The sequence below is a fragment of the Perognathus longimembris genome, chromosome 9 (genome assembly GCF_023159225.1).
Source record: "Perognathus longimembris pacificus isolate PPM17 chromosome 9, ASM2315922v1, whole genome shotgun sequence".
In the NCBI taxonomy this organism is placed as follows: domain Eukaryota; kingdom Metazoa; phylum Chordata; class Mammalia; order Rodentia; family Heteromyidae; genus Perognathus; species Perognathus longimembris.
In genome coordinates, this window is record NC_063169.1 from 58,073,468 (window position 1) to 58,098,280 (window position 24,813).

At 41.0% G+C, this 24,813-nt stretch overlaps 1 protein-coding gene across 2 annotated transcripts in view; it reads left to right on the plus strand.

Moving 5' to 3' along the window:
* Nucleotides 1-887: 887 nt before the first annotated feature.
* Nucleotides 888-24,813, plus strand: part of Aig1 (androgen induced 1) — a 210,876-nt gene continuing 186,950 nt past the window's right edge. The window contains exon 1 of one of the 2 annotated variants that reach the window (XM_048354212.1): nt 888-1,096. In XM_048354212.1, the coding sequence (XP_048210169.1) occupies nt 956-1,096 (141 nt within the window). In that variant the 5' untranslated portion in view covers nt 888-955. The remainder of the gene's footprint in view (nt 1,097-24,813) is intronic. The other variant, XM_048354211.1, reaches the window with a different exon arrangement.

Consider the following 24,813-nt stretch of genomic DNA (forward strand, 5'->3'; position numbering starts at 1 on the left):
AACCCACTCAGGAAAGATTTGTATTCAGTTCCTCTCACATTGGGTTTTCCATTCAGTCTAGGAATGATTTGTGTTTTAGTTGAATGCAATCTTGTAGCAGAAAATATATTACCTGGCACTCTTTGCTTCGTAGGTTAATGTTGATAAAAACTCTTGTGTAGTGTTCACACTCTATGTCATGTTAGGTACTGATGTGATACTCATAACCTTCCTTAATTGCGGGGTAGCCCGCATCCTCAAATCTGAATTTATATGGAGTTTCAGGGTCATCAACAGTCATCTGTCAACAAGGAAAAAAAAAAAAAAACCCTACGGTATTCCAAACAATGCGAGTCCCAGAAGGCTAGCTCCGTGCGGCCTCACCAGGCTGACACCTTCATTGGCTCCTGGGCGTGCGCCCCAGTGCACGGAGCTCCTCCCTAGGCCAAAAGCAATTCCCCCAAAGCAGCCAAGTTCAATGCAGGGGTCCCCTCCTTGGATCCCAGGTCCTCCCCGATGGCCCAGTGCCCTCAGGCCCGGCAGCTGTCACCAGCTTCAGTCTCAGATCCTGAGGCTGGCTGGCACTCCAGGGCCGCCCGTCCCTTTCCGGGATGCCTAGGGGGCGCCCCCGACCGGGTCTCCCGGGGTGGGGCGGGGGAGGGGCGGGGGAGGGGGAGCGGGCAAAGACAGCAGCAGAATGACGGAGATGACGCAAGAGATGACGCCACGCCCCTGCCGGCCCCGAGAGCGCTAGCAAGCCGCGCCCCGCCCCCGCAGGTCCGCTGCGCGCGCGCGTGCTCCAGGCCGCGCCGGTCCCGCGGGGCGCGCGCCGCAGCCCCCGCCCCTCCTGCCCCGCCCCACCCCACCTGCCCCGCCCCGGCCGGTTCCCACGGCACCCCCCCCTCCCCCTTCCTCCTGCTCCCCCGCGCCCGGCTCGCCCTTTGCCGGGCCCCGCCTGTCCAGGCCTTTGGTGAACATGGCGCTCGTCCCGTGCCAGGTGCTGCGGGTGGCCATCCTGCTATCCTACTGCTCTATCCTGTGCAACTACAAGGCCATCGAAATGCCCTCGCATCAGACCTACGGAGGGAGCTGGAAATTCCTGACGTTCATTGATCTGGTAAGGCCGTCCCCTCCCCTTCCTTCCTCTATCCACTCATCCGGCACCGGGGTGACTGCGTTTTGGGGGTGCGAGCACCTGCGCGCCTGCGCGCCAGCAGCACACAGCACCCTGCGCTCGGGTCTTGTGTGCGGTGAGCCAGCAGGCCTGGCTTTGGCAGCTTCGGAGCCACCCGCCGGTTACCTGGTAAATGGAGGTGGGGCAGAGCCAGGTGACGGGCTCTTTGGAGTGGGGACACAGACCTGCCTCTCAGAGGGAAGATTCTTCAGTTGCCAAAAAGCATCGGATGCCCTTGATCCTGAGTGGCCTCAGTCTCCTTTGCCCACCAGGTGCTTTTTAGAGCACCTGTCATCGTTATGAACGAGCAGCACCTAAAGGAAGCAGTGTTGTCTAATGGTCACTTGGAGCTTTGCCCCAGTTCGCCCAAATCCTCCAGCTAAGGGAGAGAAAGCACCCAATAAAGTTATCTTCTTTGCCATCTGCATCCTGCCCATTGTCAGTAATTTACTTTTAATCTTTTCCTAGAAATGGAGGGGAGAAGGGAGGCGAGATTTTCTAGGTACATTCCAGAGTGACTGTCCTTTGAATGTCTCTATTGCCAAGTACGTTTGCATGGCCAGTTCTTCTTGGCATATTTAGATAGTGGTACCTGGTTAAAAGGGTGAAAGGTCACTAATATAAACACAAGGTGGTGACTTTTGTGTTGAAACGCCACACACAAACTAGAAGATTATTAACCACAGACAGAAGGCTCAAGCAGAAGCTGGGAAGTTCCAAAGGACTCAGAGAAAATGTACAATTCCTGGTGTGCTAGCGCAGTCTGTCCAAGATTCTACTCAAGGTTAGCCAAGCTAGAAAGGTTATCATCTTTGTGGACTCTATGTTACTGAAGAGAACTTGATTCCTGTTTCAGGATCTCTTCAAAGACATCATATGCTCACAGAAATACAGTCAGAACCTTTAGAAATACCATCTTATAGTTGTAGTAAATGAGATACCTTAGAGAAGAATGCAAGTTCTCCCTCAGAATTCTAAACACAGAGGACTGTCCAGGGAACAGTGTTGCAAAGGTTTCAACTTTCAACTCCCAACTCCAGCTCTTTGGAAACTCATTTGCCTCTGAACATGATAGCTCCCTGCCCATTCTCCTCTCTTCACCCACACAAGGAACACATAACAAAGGAGCACAGCTCTGTGCTGTGTTTTTTCTGTCTAACCTTAGCACACAGAAGCTAGCTGCTGGCAAGTATTGATTGGTTTGTCAATGAGAATTGGCTTTGCCAATTAAGTGATATAGCAGTCATTTTGCATAGATTCATTGCATGCTGGTATCTCATACCTGATATCACCCTGATATGTTGTTATGTGATATCTGTTGTCATCCTGGATATGCTAGTAAATAGATACAGAAATCACTTATACTTTATACAGAGCACCAGAAATTGTGTCCCTTCTAAAAGTTAAAGATTCATAGGTGCTATTTAAATATATGTGCATAGATTTTCCCTCCACAATCCTTTCAGGGGCTCTGTGAGCAAAAGTCCTTTTATATCAAGGCCTTTGTCTGAATGACTTGAGAATTGTCAAGATGTGACCCCTAGGTTCTTTGGGCCCTGCTCTGTCATATCCTTGTGTTAAAGGACGGCAACAGATGAGAAATTAAAGAGGAGCACTTCTCATGTGGGCGTTACCAACTGTGTGTTAGGACACAAGTTTCAGAAGGAATTATAACCTTTGACATGAAGCATACTAGAGCTAGTTTGATATGCAGTCATGTACTTTCTAATTCAGCATCAGATAATTGGACTGACTTAAGTGGCAATATTTGCCATAATACTACTTTATTCTTACCCTAGCATATAGACCACGAGTTTAAGTTTAAAACATTTACATTGTTTTGCACTTAAATCTGGCCCTATGTTTGTATAGGCCTTTAAGCCAACATTCAGATTTTTGACACTCTGTTGCTCTTGATTGAAATTAAATAGTTGTCTTCTCTTACAGAGAGTTCTTGTAAGAACAGACATGGGAGAAATATTTGTAAAAACACCCATGGAGGTGTGACTTTTTGTTTTATGAAAGATTTAGAGTTCTCAGAGCCTAAGCATCTAACAGCTGCTGAAACAGCCAACCTGTCAGTCCTGCCGCATGGCAGGCTCCTAAACCTTACCTGCTTAACTTTAATTTTTTTGTACGTTTTGTATTTTTTAAGCATCAAATAAGGTTTATTTTCAAGTGCTTCAGAAAATTTTAATGATTCTCAGCTTATTGGAGCAAGTTTAGAGGAACATTTTAGCTTCTCAGCATTTTAATAAGAGGGCCTCGATTCTGGCCAACTTGAATTGCAGAGTTAGAGAAGCAGTCGTGATGGCCGCAGTGGGATTCTATATTTCCTGTGGCATCAGTTTACTCCAGTGGGAGTCAGGAGTCTTTGGCTAATATATCCCAGCACAGATGGGTCTTGTGGTTGTGGCCATTCCAGCCATATTCATCTCTCTCTTTGGGCATGAGAATCATTCCAGGAGGATCCCAGCCCATGGTCAGAAGCTGAAATATACATTGTTGCTTTCAGTAATCTTAAATTGCTATTCTCCAAAAACTTTTTTTCTTAGTATTAAGAGAGTGTCAGCCCCAAACCCTCTGAAAACATGACATGGAAAGAGAAACACTGTTGTGGTATGGTAGGCAGGATACAGCCCCTCCCCTGCCCCCTAGCGGTGTCCACATCCTCATGCCCACAGTCTGTGGGTGCCGTAGGTGACACCGCAAAATGGAGTTAAGTTGTTAATCAACTGACCTGAAGGCAAGAAAATTATTCTAGAATATTCAGTTAGGACCAGTGTAATCACCAGGGACCTTAAAAGCAGAATGGAAAACCATGAGAAGAGATGAGCCTGTTGGAAGACATGACTGTGGAAGACAATGACAGAGGGGAAGCCATGAGCCAAGGAATGTGGGAAGCACACAGAACCTGGAAAGGTCAAAGTATTTCCTAAAGAAACACTGTCTTGCTGATATGGGTTTTAATCCGGTGAAACTTGTCTTGGACTTCTGACCTCCAGAATTGTCATATAATACACATGAGTTGTTTGAGCCACTACATTTATGGTAACTTGTTATTACTGCAATAGAAAACTAATATACTTGGTTTAAAGCCTCTGGCCTAGGGGAAAAAAACCCAATTTTAACTGTATATAAGTGTCAGGTTGTATGTGTGCACACGCACGCACACATACACACACAACAAAATAGGTGATTAGTTGATTTTACTTTTGACCAAAATATGGGCTTTGGTGCTTCATCCATGAAAGCATGTGGAGACATACATATGTATTACATGGGCAATGTCAGACTTCACAAAGACTGAGCACAGCTAAGCACTGGGAATTCTAGGCCTTCATCTTTGCTGTGTAGTATTTCAGAAACTATTACATAAAATCCCAGGCCTGGAGAAGGAATACATTTTACTGGAATTTGGAAGGAAGGAAACATTACAGTAAGTGATATTCAAGTCTTAGTATCACAGCTGATGAATTCTCTTTAGTCAGTGTTGATTTACTGCATACTAGTTACACAATTCTTCTCCATATCACCTCCATATTACCGAAAGTAATAAGAGGAATCAAAATAAAGCTAGCATTGATTAAATACAAAAGGACCTTGTATGTTGAGGCTTCAGAGTAGTACTTAGAATAAAATAGGGGCTTAGAAAATGCTTGAACTCATGGAAGCTTCCCCAAATTTCAGTGTAACCTAACGTGTGTTAGGATGTGGGCATCTTTGGGGGACTCTATTCTGCCGTACCACACCAAGACAATGTTTTCCATTCCATTGAATATCTCTAAAAGTTTGAATCCCAAGACTTCTCAGAATCTTAAAACAGTAAGACTTAAATAAAATAACCACTAGAACTTTATTTCAATGTGAATTCTAAGCTATCTAACGAGTTAGTGAGAATCTACTTTTAAAAAAAGTGAACTCGTTAATAGTTATAACTAATTAAAAATGACAATGGATTTCAGGCCTTTGGAATTTTAAAGATGGAAGCAGGCATCTGGCTATGTCATTTGCTCTAGTTTGTGTTACTTAGAGAGCAACACCCAGAGTCTTCATTTCTTAGGGCTATATCTACTCATTCTTCCTAACTGGCTTTCCATTCACATGCTGGCAGAATGTAGGCGTTGAGACCCTGCCTGCTCAAAGTGTGGACTAAGGCTTTCCCAAACCCTCTGAATCATAATTTTTGTCATAACAGATCACCAAGTGGTTCTTGTGCACCTGCTAATGCAATTAGAGCAGCTGGAACTGCACTGTGTCATTTCCTAATTCAATAGGAAATACTATATAGAACCCAGATTTGCATGCATTAATTCTGCCTCCTTTCAAAATATATTTAAAGTGCTTTCACTGTGACATGATTAAGCATGTATAAAAATTGTAGCTTGACTAGAGTTAGCTTCTAAACATGTAAGTAAATATGATGGGTGGTATGTAAGTGCATACAAAATGGAAATATGGTAGTTTCAAGAGAGAACTCAAATAGTGTTATTTTATTTATCATAGAAAGGCAAAGGCAAAGTTCCACAAAATAAACTTCAGGGAGCAGGTGTTTAAAAAGGGTGGGATGGAGTCCAGGGGAGAGGGGTAGATGAATGAAAAAGAGAAGAGGCACAGGAAACACAGTTAAGAATTCAGTGTACAATGTCTAGGATTATCCTAGCAGAAGATCACAATAGCTCAATAGCTATGTCCATATGAATACATAAGATGATGCTAAATGAAATGAACTCTAAGTTATGGAAACAAGTGGTTTGTTACTGTTGTTATTTTCAACATACCTTGTGAAAATATGCCCTTTTTCTTTTGCCTTCCTTTCCCATGGTTTAACTCCTGATGTCACTGTAACTGATTTTGGTACCCTGGATATTGTATATACGTGTATTGGAACTAGGGAAGGGAAAGGGAATATCAAAATCAAGAGACAAAGGATAAAAAGACAAACCAAGGCAACAGCAATACTTACAAAATTATATGGTGTAAACCAACTGCACAACTCAAAGTGGGGAGGGAAGTGGGGTGGGGGAAGGTGGGGGAAAATGAGGGAGGAGGTAACAAGTTGCATAAGAAATGTATTCAGTGCCCTATGTATGAAACTGTAACCCCTCTGTATATCACTCTGACAAAGGGAAAAAAAAGAATTCAGTGTACAGGGGATGTGGCTTAGTGGTAGAGTGCTTACCTAGCATGCACAAAGCCCTGGGTTCCATTCCTCAGTATCATATAAACAGAAAAAGGTGGAAGTGGAGCTGCAGCTCAAATGGAAGAGACCCAATCTTGAGCAAAAAGAAGCTCAGAAATAGTACTTAGCTCAGAAGTAGTACCTAGGCCCTGAGTTCAAGCCCCAGGACTGGCCAAAAATCAGTGTACATCCTGCAAAATTAAGAATGTGAGGGAAGAGGTGGGAGGGATGGGTGAGAGGTGTTTCTGATCAAGATGCAGTGTATTCATGAACTGCTTTGTTAAATGGCAACTCCTTTGTACAACTGCTTAAAGATAATAACAAAAAAGCAGAAATTTTAAAAAGAATTATAGCTTGAAAATAAAAGAGGAAAACAGGCATCAGGTACCAAAGATGGACTAGTTATTGCAATTAAGAAACAAATTTAGACAGTCTTCAGAGCAGACAACAAACAATCCCAAACTCTCGTGATGGAATAAAGGAAAGAAAACAATTTATCAGGAAATACAGTTTCTTTCTAGGCACTGACTTTTCAAGATTATCACTATTACCTATAGGTCATTAAGGAGTAGCATCATAGATAACACCTTTAATTGTTTGGTTGGTTTTTTTATGCAAAAGTGAAGAAATACTTGCATATTTCATGCATCTTCTATTATGATTTTATGAAAAACCAGAGTCTTGTATTTTGGCTAGGCAGTGGAATTTTTTTTTTTTTGAGGTTTAAGGTAATGTAATTTAGGTACTTGGTTATTGTTATCTAAATCCAAATGGCCAGAGGAAGTTAAAAATAAAAACAACACTACAGGGGAGCAGAATAAAGGATGACCCCTGTGGACCATTAAAGAGCTGGAAATGGTCATGCTTACCTGAATGATCTTCTTCTCCTTTTTCTTCTTTCTTTCTTTCTTTTCTTTTCTTTCTTTCTTTTTTTTTTTTGCTTTGAGATGTGAGAAATTTTGACATTTAGAAAAATGTGAAAGAGCTAAGTTAAGCTGCTTAAGTCTTCTAAATTTTACATCTGGGTTAGGCTTCTATTTACTTACATACTTATCATAAGATACCTTCCTGACCGTAGTTCATGGCTTAATTTAAATAGGGAAGGAAGTCTTTCGAGAAGAGATTCCACATGTCATTTATGTAACTACAGCCCTTACATTTTGACCGTCACAACGGCAGCGTGCTATGGGGAGTCCACTAGGTCAGTGAACCGAATCAAGTGGGTTTTTGGTTCATGTATTTCGTTTGTCATATGCATGGACGTATTTTGGTGGTGCTGGAGATTGGACTCAGGGCCTCACACTTGCTAGGAAGGTGCTCTCCAGCTTGAGTCATCCCTCCACTTCATTTATTTATTTATTTATTTATTTATTTATTCATTCATTCATTCATTCATTCATTCATTCATTCTTTTGGCCAGTCCTGGGCCTTGGACTCAGGGCCTGAGCACCATCCCTGGCTTCTTCCTGCTCAAGGCTAGCACTTTGCCTCCTGAGCCACAGCGCCCCTTCTGGCCATTTTCCATATATGTGGTGCTGGGGAATCAAACCGAGAGCTTCATGTGTAGGAGGCAAGCACTCTTGCCACTAGGCCATATTCCCAGCCCTCCACTCTCTTTTTGTGTTCACTGTTTTCCATGTGGGGGTCTTTGTGTATGCGTGGACCTGCCTGGCCTATGGTGCTGTACGTGCTTCCTCAGGGCACTGAGAATGACAAGTACATATGACTGCATCCCAACCTTGCTTGCTTGACATGGAATCTTGCCAACTTTTATTCCTGGGCTAGCCTGGAACTGTGATTTTCCCAGCTCTGCTTTCCAAGTACCTAGTATTACAGGCTTGAGCCACTGTGCCCAGCTTATTATTATTTTTTTTTTTTTGGCCAGTCCTGGGCCTTGGACTCAGGGCCTGAGCACTGTCCCTGGCTTCTTTTTGCTCAAGGCTAGCACTCTGCCACTTGAGCCACAGCGCCGCTTCTGGCCGTTTTCTGTATATGTGGTGCTGGGGAATCGAACCTAGGGCCTCGTGTATCTGAGGCAGGCACTCTTGCCACTAGGCTATATCCCCAGCCCCTTCCAGCTTATTTTTTATTTGGGGGATACAAACAAACAAACAAAAAAAAAAAAGGATTAAAAACCCACAGCTTTTTCTTCAGGAATCTTAGACTTGCCCCCTGAATGTACCTATAATGTTTTCTCCTAAGCTGGAGGAAGAATTGGGAGAACGATCCTTTGCATAGAAACCTCTTTCCTTCCTGGGCCTGTCTTTTGGGTGAAACATAAAGCAGAAGCTGAGTTTGCCAGAATGGGCGAGCTCGCTGTCATATTTCCACAGTTCCCTCTCTGACTTGTAGAGGCTATTGACATCTCAGGCAGCCATTTGACTGCTGGTTGAGCTCACTTCTTTGCCCATCCAAGCACCCATCCTTCATGTCTGGTATAATATTTAACCAAATTGGTAACTACTTTTGAAGGGTTTTGCCTGATTGACTGTGTTCCCCTGAAATCTCATGGTTCTTTGTAAATGTGAACCATACTTCAGTTTTCCACTTTGGATGAGGATGCTCCTGTGACCCAAGCATGCTTAGAAACAATCCTGCTGCCTGGAATTCCCTAATGAGAGCTTTTTCTCTTCGGAACCCTGTGGCTGTGCAGTGAAAGGAGTCACATGGCTTGTCCTGCGCCTGCAGGTAGTTCTGTCCCTGTGCTGCAAGCGTTCATGTGGCCCAGGCCTTGGTCACTTGTGGACCAGAACAGGATGCCCGCCAGAACCTTGGATTTCTAAGAAGTCCCACAATGCTTCTGTGTGCCGTCTTTATTTAGCCTTTAAGACTATGTTAGCAGTTCACCTTTGAATTTTAAAAGTAACACCAAGTCATGAAAGGAAATTTGTTCTTTTGTCCCCGCACTTGGCACCAAGGTGGAAAAAAAAAAGAAAAAGAAAAGGAGGAGGAAACCATAGGAAAAATATAATCCACTTAAAAAATCTCAGCGTTTTAATACTTCAAGATGCACTTGTTTTGGAGTGACATACACACATAGAAACACGTAGAGTCAACCACAGATGTGTATTTGTATATTTATGGGTACTTACAAATGTACAGTCAGGTGTCAGAAAAATCATATACTTTATAATAAACATTTAAAAACTGCAGATATCACTCAGTGACATAAATGCCTACATAGTTATATAAAAATGTGTGCTCTTTAAAAAATACTAAAAAAACTCAAGATATGCTTTGAAATACATTTAGTTTTAATTTGCACACATTTAATTTGCACACATTAAATGTGTGCAAATTAAAACTAATTTAATACTCCTTTTTATTTGGTTGTACTGGGGTTTGAACTTAGGGTCTTACACTTCATAGGCTAGTACTGTTCTGGTGTTTTGTTGTGGTTCTAATTTGTATTTCTCTCATGACTAATGATGCTAAATATCAGTTGCTGTTTATTTATATATATGAAATGTTATATATATGCATATATATCTTCTTTGTGACTACTCTGTTCAAATCTTTAACCCATTAACAAGTTGAATTGTTCTTTTGGATGTGAAACACCACATCCACCTTGTTCATTGAGATGAGAATGTTGCTATCATTTTATCTATACTGGCTCAAGCCAAATCTTTTTTTACCTGTTTTCTGAGTAGATGGGATTACAGGCATGTACTACCATGCCCAACTTAAGTTTTCACTTCTTTGTCATAACTATCGTATTGAGGACTAGATGGTAGTTGGAATGCTTGTTTTCAAAGAAGCTACCGCATTGTCATCCATAGTGGTTGTACTGTTTCATGTCTCCACCAAAAATGTTTGTGTGATAAAGTTCTTCCCCATTTGTATGAATTATTTGATGTTGTCAATATTATTTACTTTAGCCATTTTGGCTATCTTGTTGTGGTTATGCTTTGCATTTCGCAACTGCTAAATGACATATTCATTTACTCCCTGTAGCTTCTTTAGTGAAATAAACAATACTAGTTTCTTAAACTTTACATTCTTGTTGCTTATTATTAGCATATATAGGTACTGATATATTTGATTTGGTTATGTTAACCAACACCCTGTGATTTTGCTAAATTCATTTATCATTTCTTGGAATTTTGTTATAGGTTGCATGTAAATTATTTTTAAGGTACACAAAAATGCCATCTGTTAATTTGAGACATTTTTCCCCATTCCAATCAGTGTGGCATTTATTATTTTTTTATGTTTTATTGCATGGGCTAAGACTTCCAGTATATTATCGAGTACATGAGATGAGAGCAAATACTCCTGTTTTCATTTCTTAGGGTAAAAAAATTCAATCTTTTACAATTAAGTATATATATGCATATGTATGTGCATATATATGAAACTTAAACAGGAAAATGTCAGGGACAAATCATACATACATATATATACATGTATACTATATATACATATATACATATCAATATAACTCAAATGGATCTTCTGAAAACATATAGTGGAGTCTTTTTAAAAAAAATGTAGTGTGATAATTTCTGTTCTTTAATAATGTATTAAGCTACATTTAATGTAATTCTTCAAATGGTTGGATTTGGGTTACCATTGTATTTTTTGTTTTTTATTTGTTAGCCTTCTGTTTTTCTCAGTTCCTAATTCCTGTCTTCATTTAGATTATTTTATTATTCTTCATTTAAATTTAGCTGTTGCCTATTCCTATGTGTTATTATTTTATTTGTTTGTTTGTTTAACTGCTTGCTTGGGTGCTGTGGATCAAACCCAGGCCTTGTGCATGCTAAGTATACACTGTCACTGAACTGTACCCCCAGTCTTGTACTATTTAACTTATCACTGTAAAGATTACCATATGTACAACTTGCTCTGGATCATTTAATAAAGGTAACTAGTTTAGTATTTCCAGTAAATCATGGAAGCCTTGTTACTTTCACCTTGACCATTGTATGTAGTAGTGGTTGTATTTACTGCATTTATGTAACTTGACAATCTCTTAGCCAATTTTAACTTTTGTTAGTAACCGTAAAATACTTGAGCCAGTTGAGTTCAGTAGTCTAATTTCCCACGTACTACCAGTTTTTCAGGTTTTCCTTCAGTGCTTACGTCCTTATTCCCCCCTTGTATCATTTACTGTGAGCCTGACAACTGATTTCCACATTTCATTAAAAGGAGATCTGCTGGTCACAGATTCTGTTAGTTTTCCCTCAGGAGAGAGTACTTTTTGTCTGCTTTCAATTCTAAAGGAAAATTTTTGCAGGATGTCACCTTCTGGCTAATAGGTTTTTTGTTTGTTTTTGTTTTTTCACTTTGAAAATCATGGGCCACTGTCATCCAGGCTCTATAATGTCTGAAGAGTAGTCCATTGACATTCAAACCACTGTTCCCTTGAATTCAATGCGTGACTTTTCTGTGGTTGCCATGAACACTTTTGTCATTGTCTTTTATTTCGATTAGTTTACTTAGGCTATAGCTGATTATAGTTTTATGAGTATATCTTGAAAAGTGTTTGCTAATCTTTGTGAGTCTGTGGTCTGTGTCTTTCACTCAATTTGGAAAGGTTTCAGCTGTTATCTTTCCAAATGCTGTTGCAATATCTTCTTCTCTTGTCTGTTCTTCTGGGGTTCCAGTCGTAAGAATGTCAAGTGTATTGATTTTTATACTACAGGTTGTTGTGGACTTGTTCAGTTTATTTCTAATTCTTTTTTCCCCATTTCTTTCCAGTATTGTTTTTCCTCTGTTATTTAATTATTGTTACCTAGTTGGGGATTATTTATTTTAAAAAATTTTTTCATCTTTTATAATTTCTATTGATATATCTTCAGGTTTACCAGGTCTTTCCTCTGTTGTTTACATTTTCTTGAGACCATCTGTTCATTTGTTTTTTAAATTTGGCTATTGAATGTTTCATTGTGTATCTATCTGGTACCTTTTGACAGTTTTTGCTTTCTAGCAATAAATTTCTAGCATTCTTTTCAATAATTTTCATCTTTCTTTATAAGAGGATTGTTGAATAATTACCCTAAAATATTTATCTAATAACTCCATTATTGTATCATCTTAAAGGTGGCATCTGCTAATTTTTATATTATAGGTCTGATTTATTTTTTGGTTCTTTGCATTTCATGTTCTTTTGGTTTATAATCTGAGCACTTTAAAAAATTATTTTGCAGTGAGATTGTGTGTCCTCTAAAAACTTTATGGAGAGTGTTGGTTTATGTTTGTTTGCTTGTTGTAGCAAGCAGTAAGCCCTGCTAGTTTCAGATCTATTCTGTCTCTTGGGGAATCGGGTGTTAGAAATTGCAAAGATTTTCCTCTGCCTTTTTGGGTCTGACTGCAGTAGGCACCACCGGAGTAGTTGGAGACAAGAGCATTGGTTTATGTGGCATTACCATTGTGGATGTGTCAGCTCTGCTTTAGGTCCATTTTGTTCATGCCTAAGCCTCAAGTTAGCTCCATCACAAGAGTCATATCCATGCTGCCATCTTTTTCTCAATGCTCTCCGGTCTGCAGATCTCCCTTTACATGGATTCCCCTAGCCAGATGGGTGGAGTCCACTCAGACTTTTAGCCTCCCATGCTGTCATGCTGTTGGCAGAACTGTGTGTGATGGAAAGAGAGAGAGAGAAAGCATACCCACCATGTCCTCTAGTGCTTTTGTCTTTTCTCTTCTGGCCAGGGTGTCACCCCCCACCCCTCACCCACATAGGACGATTTAGATATCCAGGAGAAGGGGGAAATGAGAGGGAGGAGGAATCCCAATTTCTACCACACAGAGGTTTTTGGTTGTTTTTTTTTAAGAGTCCTCTGGCTGGGAAGAAGTTTCTCCTGGAATTTCTGTGTCAATAGAAGAACCAGATGCCCTCAGGGTACATCTGGAGAACAAGGAAGAATGAATCCAACCTCACCCAGGTGGAACCTGATTCATTGTCACTTTGCTTCCCATTTCACCTACTATTGTGTCCATTCAGAGTTTTTAATGGACAGTTGGAATTATTATAGGTGACCATCATTTGAATTGGCACAGCAGCACCAGCATATTTTGTGGTATGAGTATGAGTTGGTGTGTGTGTGTGTGTGTGTGTGTGTGTGTGTGTGTGTGTGTGTGTACTGGGACTTGGATTTAAGGATTGTACTCTTGTTAGGCATTTTCATTTAAGTCTGGCCTTCTACCACTAGAGCTGTACTTTGATTTCTGGCTCCTCTGCCCTCCAGCTAATCCAATATCAGAATCTCTGGGAATTATTTGCCTGGGCTTTGAATCTCAATCCCCAGATATCAGCCTCTTGAATTGCTAGGATTACAGGCAAAATCTTACACCACACCTGCCTGGTATATGTTTTTGATTTTTGTGCCAGGACTGGGGCTTGAACTCAGAGCATGGGCACTGTCTCCTAGCTTTCTTACCAAAGGCTGGAGCTGTACCACTTGAGCTACAACTCTACTTGGGCTTTCTGGTGGTTATTCGTAGATAGTCTTGTGAACTCTTGCCCAGACTGGCTTCAAATTGTAATCTTCAGATTTGACCCTCCTGAGTAGCTATGAATACAAGTGTGAGCCACCAGCACCCAGAAGTATATGATTACAATACCTATTTTTTAAGCTTATAATGCATTGATTTCTGTTGATTATTTTAGTGAATAGATAAATCTTGACACACATCTGTGGTTATTTACTTGGGAAGCATTCTTAGAGGTAGGTGGCAACACTTTAAAACAATGACTTTTTTGTGTGTGACAGCACTGAGATTTGATCTCAGGGCCTTTTACTTGCCGGGAAGGTCTTAACTACTGAGCCATGCCTTTCACTACATGTTATTTTTTTGGTAGGGTCTTACTTCCTGCCCAGAAGCATGCTTGCACCACCATCTGCCTATTTCAGTCTTCCTATTTTAAGTGGGAACACACACACCCAGCATCTCATGGTTAAAGTATAATCTTGTAGACTATTCTGCTTGGGCTGGCTTAGAACCTCTTTTTTTTTTTCTCTCAAATTATTAAGTTTTATTAACATGATTTTACTTTCAGTGAAATATGCTAATATTTAATGGTTACTTAACTTAAATGAATATATTCTTTTTAAAAAAACAATTATTTATTGTCAAAGTGATGTACAGAGGGGTTACAGTTTCATATGTAAGGCAGTGGGTACATTTCTTATACTATTTGTTACCTCCTTCCTCATTTCCCCTTCCCCCCTCCCCCTTTCCCTCTTATCTTCGAAATCTCAGCCTCCCATATAAGTGATCTGCATCACTACACCCAGCCAGTTGTTAGTTAAGAAGGGGTCTCACAAACTTGTCTACCCAAGATGGCCTTAAATCAAAATTCTCTCATCCTCAGCCTCCCAAATTACTTAGGATGACAAGCTTAAGCCCTGGCCCCTGAATCAATGTCCCTCCCCGCCCTCTCAAATTAATACTCTGACATTGGAACATTGGAGTACTGATTTCTCTATACTCCTGTTAACACTACAGAATGGAATACATAATAGAATAATACCAGTAATCATTCAGGTTGCTTCAATCTCACAATTTCCTGTACAGAAATTGTCTAGATTAACTGACAGTCTTTCACCACATATCTCATAAATGTAAGTTACTAGCTGTCTTTGACTCTGTGTTTATGAAGCTCAGCGGTATTAGGTACATTGCGATTGGGCTCATAAATCCTTGAGCCAAGCATAAATCTTCATGTGCTTAGAGCATGCTAATTAGTAGCAGGTCGACAAGGCCCAACAGAGCAGAATGGCCTTCAGTACAGGAACCGTGGGTCTGCTTCTGCATTCCATTCACCTTGCATTAAAATTGTACTTAACTCAGTCATGAGTGATTTATTAGCTCCAACTTGAAAAGTTCGCCTTTCAACATTAAGAATTTAAGGAAAGCATTTTTTCCTGTAACATGACACATCCCTTGCATGTAATATACTTAACATGTCCTTGCCTTTAAAAATTTTTTTAAACACTTTTTTTTTTGATACGTGGTCCTACTCTCTCAACAGGATGGCCTCAAACTCACAATCCTCCTGCCTCTGCCTCCCAAGTACTTGGATTGCACACATGAACCACTATTCTTGGTTTCCTTGCTATGCACACACACACACACACACACACACACACACACACATGAAAAGTAAAAATCTGATCTGACACTGGTGGCTAACACCTGTAATCTTAGTTACTCAGGAGTCTGGTATCTGGGGATCATGGTTCAAAGTCAGCCCAGGCAGGAAAGTCCTAGTGAGACTCTTTTTTTTTTTTTTTTCCTAGTGAGACTCTTATCTCCAATTAACAACTCAATAAAAACTAGTAGTGGAGCTGTGGCTCAAAGTGGTTCCTAGAGTGCTAACGTTGAGCAAAATAGCTCAGAGACAGTGCCCAGGCCCTGAGTTCAAGCCCACAACCAAAAACAACAAAAAGTAAAAAACCAAGTCCATTTAGGAGGGGAACATAACCTTTTCTAAAATATTCTGACCTATTCTTTGCCAGAGAGATTACTTCTGTATCAGCACAGGGGTTGGCAGTGAAAACTCAAAGTGGATATTTGAAGTTTACCGAAGGAACCATTTACATGTATGGGCAAGGTGTGGAGATTATTCCACACAGCACAGAACTGTGTGCAAGAAACTGAGAAATGATTAGTGCTGGTAGGCCTGCAGTAGTGATTCACGGTACCCATCCAGTATGCACAGTCCTGTCAAGGCTGAGCCAAAGAAAGATGCCTACCTTCCCTGAATCCTCTGTCCAATCTGCTCCTCACTGCTTCAGTGCAGAAGAAATCAGATAATTAAAAAAAAGCTTCTCCACGCAGTGCTTATTGGTCTTCCAGGAATGCAGGATAAAGAACTGAATTAAGACTTGCTAACCTAAGTGTGTTCAGAAGTCTTTGGCTTACTTGCAACTAATTGTCTAGCATGAGGGACCATGTCTGTTTCCAGTATTTATTTATACCTGAATATATAAAACAATAATGGTTAATATGGTTGCTTAGCAAAATATGCTACCCATTTACTGTAGAATTATGAATCAGTCTCTCGCACTGTATCTCTGGCTGAAGAGCATGAGTTGTGAGTGCTCAGGCTCAGGAGTCAGATTGAGTTTCAAGCTCAGCTTCTTCACTTAGCAACTGTGACTCTAGGCAAATTTATTATGTCTGTAAGGCCAAATGTTTCTGTTTTATTGGTTTTACACAGTAATAATAAGTACCTACCACAGAGTCCTTGTGAGGACTAAATGAGTAATAAACATATCAGAACCGATTTCTGTTTGTTGCTCAAGGCCATCATGATGTCACCTACTTAGATAGATTAGAATTCCCCCCCCTAGTGACTGCAGGCACAAATGAAAGGGTATATGCCATTTCCACAAGGTCTAGATTATAAAGGAAAAGAGATTATATTTCCAGGAGAATGTCAGATGAAACCTCCTTGGCTTTTTGCCGAAGTATGGCTTGCTCCATTATTTTATAGTAGGACAATTTCTCCAATATATTCTGTCTTACAAGAAAATTTAGACCCTGCCATCTTTCCCCATCCTGAGCTCACTCATTTCCTCATTTTTTTTCCCCTTAGCAATTTATCTTGTGGAGTCTAACGTGATGCTGCATGCTCAAGACCCTGCAATGACTATATTCCTTTTTATTTCTATTCTTTTTCTCTTTGGGTTGGTTTTCCCACCCTCACCTGCACCCAAGCAACTGAGCACAACTAAAGAATGCCACAGAAGCCTGCAGTTTAGCATGGCTTGATGTTCATGACTGAAGACATGGCAGGGGGGGTCTTCAGTGCTGCTCAACCATGAATAATTGCTGGATTTTTCTAACCAACGTTATCTCCTATTTTCACAGCGCCTCTTCGGCCTATTTTGCTCAGTCTTCTACAAACCTCCTATCTTCTACAACCCTTCCTTCGTCCTGTCACTCAACTCCCTCTCTCACCCAGAGAGTAATCCTTGTATTGGCTGAAGAATTAGTGGTGACCTTGCTATTTATTTCAGGAAGAGAACAAAAGCAGTCAGAGGGAAATTCTACTACTGTCAAATCACTCACCCTACCTTTACCTAAAGCTACTTCAAATGGCCTGCTGTTAGAATGGATGACTATGTCTATGTCTTCAGTGAACACTGGACCCACTGCCTCTTGCCTACTTGAGCATGTAGTGACTCAATTGTTTCTTTTCCCCTCCCATGTTACGCAACTTTCCATTTCAACAGCCTCATTTCCATCCACATACAATTACACGGTACCATCTGCCATCTTAAACACAACTAAACAAAATAAAAATCTGTCTTTGTCTCAGATTCCCCTCATCTCACCCCATTTCTCTAGGTTCATTTTCAGCAGAACTACTTGGGAGGAGTCTGTGTTTCTGGTTTTCACTTGCTCTTTTCCATTCTCTGTGAAACACATCCCATTCCACTGATAGAGGTCTAGTCAAGGCTACCACTCACTACCATATATCCAGATATGGTCAGCTCTGAGAGCATCACTTAACTTCAACTCTCAGGAACATTTGGTCCCATTGGTCATTTTCCCTTTCTTGAAATACTTCTAAAATTTGATCTCTGCAAAAATACCACGCGTCTGGCTCCTCTCTGATCACTCTGTTTCCTATTCCTCCTTAGCCTTCCTTGCTTCTTTATCTTCCTCTTCTTTACCCTCACTGTTAAATTCCCTGGTAGACCCTCTCCTCCTTGTAGTCTTTTACTGCCCGGAGAGGGTTCACTTCACATCCTAGCTTTAAATCCGTCACACGAATGAGTATCCTTCTAGTTGAAGTGTTGCATCCTCGTTGTTCCTGATTTCCGTATTCCTATATCCAACTGCCTCCATTTCAAACTTATATTCAAAACAATTCTTAATTTCACCTCCCACAACTGCCTCTACCCCTTCTTCTCCATCTAAGAAATTCCACCGTCATCTAAGACTACTGAATTGGGCAACTCAAGGGGGCATAGTTCCTAGGGATCAACTGCATTTTTATTGTCATCCTGTAAGTATTTTTCTCAAAGACTGTCTTATTTTTTTTTATTTGTTTGACTAGAGCTAAAGGTGTTACAATTCAGCAACTGCAACTAACTCTTAAATATTGTAATATATTGGAAATGGATGTGTGGTTCAAATGGTACAGCACCCGCCTTGGGTGAAAAAGCCAAGCAAGGCCCTGGGCTCAAGCTCCAATACCAGCACACTACACAAACGCGCACACACACACTTCAATATGTGCAGACAAGGTGGCATAGGCCTCTCATCCTAGCTGCTTAGCAATAGCGATTGTGGGGTCATTGTTCAGTGCCAGCCCAGCCCAAAGTTTAAGAGATTCCATCTCAACCAACAGCTGCACACAGTGGCAAGTTATTTCAGCAGTTAGGGAAGCACAATGGCTTGGTGCAGTGATAGGGGAAAGCTGAAAGTAGGACGATGGCAGCCCAGTTGGCCTGGGCGTAAGGTGAGACACTACCTCAAAAGTAACCAGTGCACAAAGGAAGTGGTATCACACATACTGAGCCAGCATAAGACCTTGAGTTTCATCTCTCTGTAAAACATTTAGACTCAGTTGGGCAGCTACTGTACTAGTTCCATTATGATAATACACTTAAAAAGAAGCCAATTTGAGATCTTGCAGAAACTTCAGTGAAGTTTCTGAAGAACAACAGCCACATACTATTATTATTACTGTTATTTCTTCTTCTTCCTCCTCCTCTTCCTTCAGTTGTATATAGGAGTTACAATTCCATAAGTCAAGCTGCGAGTATAACAATTTTTTGTCAATGTCACCCCTTCCTTCATTATCCCTCGTTTTCCCTCTACCATACTTACTTTCAAATTACATACTTTATTTTTTTACATAACATACGTTGAATATAATGACTGCATCCTTTCTCCTTCTATTCTTGATTCACCAAAAGAAGTGTGTAGTTTTTATTTTATTTTATTTATAGAAATACTGGTGGAGTTCAAACTCAGGAGCTTGTACTTGTTAGACTAGAATGACATATAACATAGGCAAGCCTCATCTGTTTGTTATTGGTTCCTTTTAGGATAAGATGTTGTTGTTGACCTGGGTACACCGTCTAAGACCCTGGTCACCTACTCCAAGCTTCTTGTCATGGATGAGATTACAGGTGACTATCACTACATTCAATTCCCTTTGTGTAGAAAGAGTCTCATGAACCTTTCCACCTAGGCTAGTGAGGCATCCCAACTTTCAGCCTTCCATATAGCTTGGGCTAACACACGTGTGCTCAGCTATGGACGTGGAAGGAGTTAGGTGAACTTCTCTACCTGGGCTGGCCTGGAACTATGATCCTCCCATTTTCAGCCTCATAAATTGCTAGGATTCCAGTGTAAGCCAGCTGACCCATTTGTTTTTGACTGAAAGTGGTTAATATTAGCAGCTCCTTTTATCTGCTGCTCTTATTGTAGAAACCTTCATAAGCTTTCTCCTGGACTCCAGTACTTTCAAAGGTGTTTCTAATAATACAGGTGCCTTTTCTGTGTGAACTGAGCTTAGATGCTCTATTCCAGAGATTACATAATGTTCTCAGTAAGAGAGAGATTTTTTTTTCAAAAGTTGATCAAGAAAAAAGTGATACAGAAAGACTAGTCTGTGTGATGTGTGTATGTTATTAAAGCAGTTAGAAAATTAATTTTATAGCTACTGTTGTTTTCCTTGTTAGGCTCTTTGCCCAATCAATACTTTCCCCTTTCCCCTAGAAGTTGCTACCATGCTGAGTTTATCTTTTTTATAAATAGTGTGTACTCCTAAACAACAATATTGTGTTGATTAGTTTTGCTTGATTAGGGCCTCCATAAAAATGGTACCATTATGAAAGCTTTCTTTATCCAAACAGAAATAGCATGCTTCAGCAGGGTAAACTTGACAGTACAATGGGCCATTGTGATGTTGTTTACACGCTTACGTGTGTGTTTTTTTCTTATTGCTTTCACTTACTATGTAATTTGGACTTGCATCTGATTAGACAATTAGGAACTGGAAGGAAGATATGTAAATGTTACTGTCTAACTGACAGAATGATTTATTAGGAGCATATATTTGTGGAATGTCACCTGCTTTGTCATCTGGGAGGCCCCAAACCAAACCTCAACATGAGTGTCAGTGGCAGACCTGTGGCTAGCCATTTAAGAAAATTCAACTGGACTTCAATTCCATTCCAGGACAGTTTTGTCTGTTTTCCAGCAGTGTCATGCTGATTTTAACACACATTTGCCTTCTCTGTGGCTTCAGTCAGTATTGAGGAAATGTTTGCCACCTGTAGATATAACCCATGGGTCCCAGTGCCACCCACCACCTACATGGCTGTGTTGTCTCTTTCATCCTTTGCATGTTGATGGCCTTGCTATTCCTACTGCCAATTGCATCTCTGAGCCACAGGCCTTATGCTCTTTGCTTTTGGGAAAACGTAGTGAAGTGCATTGACGTACATTGCTTACTAAGATTTCAGAGAGATTAGGAACTTGTTCTCATTAAATGTGATATATATGTGCATATACATACATACATGCATACGTATATACAGATATGCAGGTACTGGGCTTGAACTTGGGGTGTGGAACTGTTGCTTGGCTTTTTTGCTCATGGCTGGTGCTCTGCCCCTTGAACTACATTTCTACTTGTGGTCTTTTGCGTTTACTTGAATATAAGAATCTCATAGATTTGTCTGATTAGGATGGCTTTGAACCACAATCCTCCTACCTCAGCCTCCTGAGTAGTTTGGATTATGGGCCTGAACCCCTGACACCTGGCTTAAAAATACTTTTTGATTTTACTATTTTGTCTAAATGTGAGTTAGACAGAAAATACTGCCAGTGAGTTATATAAAGAGAATAAGAAAGAAATTTACTGGCATTCAGCTGTAACTTGGATTTACAAAATAAAAGAAGCATTCAATTACTTTAGAAAATAATAGAAGTCAGTATTAGGAAAATGTGTTAATGAAGGCTTTCTAATTTTAAATTACTTCATGGCTGACCATATCTGACTTTATTTATTTGAAAAGGCCAGGGATATACACATATCTTCCCTGGAAGATTTTATAAGAACCTAAGAGAAAGAAGAGAATAATTTGGTCATACTTAAAGTTTATTCCCTTCTACAATTAATTTAAGCTCAGTACTATAAAATTTCCAAACTAATTTTTGTAATAGCCTTCTTTCTCTATGACAGAGTATCTGAGAACATCCTGATTAGAAAGAGGGAAGATTTATTTCAGCTCACAGTTCAGAGATTTCACTTCTCAATGCTTTCTAAATACCTACTGTGTGGCACAGTTGTTAATTATGGTATGGCTATGTCTAGTAACATGTAGCCGGTGTCTTTAAAAATATCGCAATTTAAGGGGGGTGTTGGGACCTCATTATTGAGAATCACCAGGGAAGTATGATGAGAGGTATTCAAGATATGGCAGCTGATGAAACCCAACCCCTCCCCACCAATCACTGTTGGGTTCTCAGATTAATAATTGTTAACCAAATTAACCCAAGCCACACTGGAAACCACATGGTGCATTATGTGTATGTGTGTGTGTGTGTGTTCATGCGTGTGCACACACCCACATATCCTGCAATTGCCCTGGTAAAGTAATCAGCCGTACTTAGAAGTACACTGTGTTAGCTCACTAAGGTCATTTTTAGCATTGACAGTGTAGATTGGATAAATATAGAAGTTTTCTAAATGTGTTACCCAGTGTCCTTCGTCCTGCTAGGTCCAACCCCAGATTGCTTATGGAAGGAGCCTTACCTGGTCTTAGTTTGCCTTCCTTTTATGCTCTGCATGGAAGGAATTAGCAATGATGTCAATAGCTTTGGTGCTGCTGCTACTGCTGAAAATGGTGTAGTGATGGAAATTTCTGGGGCTTTGAATCACCCAGGGAAGCTACCTTCTCAAGTCGATGTAGAGGCCAGGGCTGGTCCCAATAGGTTTCAGAGACTTCACTGTCTGACTCGTGTCTTGTGAAGAACTTACTTGTTTGAGAGTTTTTCAGCTGATCATTTTGTGCAAACAGAAATGTTACTAAAATTATGAACAGGAATATTGAAAAGGTACATTGCAGATAGCTTGTTATATAATGGCCTTTGCCTGTGTACCCCTAGTCTCATCACAAGAGTAAAGGAAGAAGACTTGCTTCTTTTAATCTTGATTTTGCTAGAGTGGCAGGATTCTTTTCCATAAGAGCCTTTCTTCCTAGTCCGAGACTCCATCTCATCAGAAGGATAGTGGTCCTTTATCTCAGCTGAGCTTCTATGGTGCTTGGCCTGCTAAAGGCTTCCTGGTGCTCCCAGATGTGAGCTCTTTTGCTTTGTGTCCAATGCTAGGTGAGAGGAAACATAGACACAGTAGAGTGGTCCCAGTGTATCGAGGAAGGAGAGCTAGTAGACTTGGCCCAGAAGCCCCAGAAGTGGGTTTGTCTATCCTGGGCAGGAAATAGCATGTTACTAATATAGCTTGGCACAGGCAGAATTCTCAGTGTGCATCTCAGCTCATTGCCACAGTTGCAAGTTTCTGTTACATTTTTGTGTGTGTGCAAAATAAGGGCATCATGCTCCACACCAGTGTGATCAGGCAAGGGTAACACAGGCATCAGAGGGGATAACGCAAAAGATCAAAAAGAATGTGTGGAAGCTGGGTGCCAGTGGCTTGTTCCTGTAACCCTTGCCACTCAGGAGGCTGAGGTCTGAGGAATGTGGTTTGAAACAAGCCTAGGAAGGAAAGCCCCTAAGACTCTATGGCTAGTTAACTAGAAGTGGAGCCGTGGCTCAAGGGGCAGAGCCACAGCCTTAAGCAAAGAAGCTAAGGCGACAGAGCTCGGCCTCTGAATTTAAGCCTAGGTACCTGTAGCAAAAATATAAAAACTTAAAATAAATAAACAAGAGTATGGAGGAGCAAGGGCAGGGTGGAGGCAGCTGCGAGGGGAAGGACCTGCATAGAACTCAGGGTCGGGGGGTCCTCAGGACAAGCCCAGGAGGAGTGAACAGACATGGCATAGACCTTTGGAGAATAACCCATGAGGAACAGAAATCTGTTGTGTATTATAATTATAATATCACTCATAACCTTAAGCTAAAATATTTATCTATGAGTATGGTAGTCAGAATGCTTTTCCCAAGCTGACTGTAAACACTCTAAAATGTAGGTTCTGTGGAGGAAAAGAAGTATCAGAGGATACCAGTATTTCTCCCACAGCTCCAGCCAAAATCTATCAGCAAGCCTATTCTGACCATTGAGATGGTGATAGGATGAAGGGGACCGTTTTGTGGAGCGGGGATTTGGTGCTGAGGTCTCCATTTGTCCTTTGGAAACTGAGTAGTGGGTTTTGCAAGTGAAATGCAAGGTGGGGCCCTTACCACCCCCATGATGGAAAAGAGAATTTCTCTCTGGGCCTCTAAGGGGTACAGTTGAGAGGAACAGGGGACCGATTTTGGAAACAGATGGTTGGATTACAGGCTGTTAAGGAAATGGTAGCTATGCTACAAGGAGCTATAGTCTAGTGAATGTTTATGATGGGTTTGGATGCCTGTGTTTGCCTTGTTGCCTGTGGATGCTTATAAATTGGGTTGTCTTTCTGAAATGCATAGGTTGAAGTCTTGACTCCCAGGGCCACAGGCTGTGAGCTGTGAGCTTACTTGGAAATAGGGGTCATGGTGGATGTAATTAATGTAGATGAGGTTATGTAAAGCAGCGTCAGCCCCCAATCCAATATGACTGGTGTCCCTGTAAAAGGGGAAGTATGGAGAGAGATGTGGCTGCCAGGAGAACACCATGGAAAGATGGAGGCAGAGTCTGGCACTGTTGCTGCAAGCCAAGCAATTCAGCAAACCTCCAGTGGTCAGGAAAGGGTGACTGGGAAGAAGGAATGAGATGAACTCTCCTCACAGCCCATCCTACAGACATGTTCATCTTAGATGTTCAATTCCCCAAATGGAGACAGTAACTTCTGGGATTTGGTTATAGCTTCCCTAGCAGACAAACAATGTGATCATCTCTACTTCTCCTCTTTCACTTCCAGTCCACTCTGCCTTCATTGAGGTGAGGATGTTTGTCCTGGTCATTTCCATACCTTCATCACAAAGAACAGCCCTGGCACATTCATAGGGCCTTCACAAATATTTACTGAGGGTGAAAACTATACGTGTTGATTTCTACTCATAAATATTTGACCATTTCTCAATATCTATGGTTCTTCTAATTCGGAAATTCATTCCGGATCTCACCTGATGTGGCTTCTTTTGTGTGTTCCCTCATTTGGGCTGCTGGAACAGAAATCCAGGGCAGAGGAGTTTATAAACAAGAGAGATTTCTTGGATTTATTTTCTACAGTTCTGAAGGTGGGGAAGCTTGAGACCACTGGCCTGGCAGATCTAGTGTCTGGTGAGGCCTTGCATCCTAGTTCATTCATGGCCATCTTTTTGCTTTGTCTTGACGCAATGGAGGAGAAGAGAGATCCTCGGGGAGAGGGCTCTTACACAGACACTAACAGCG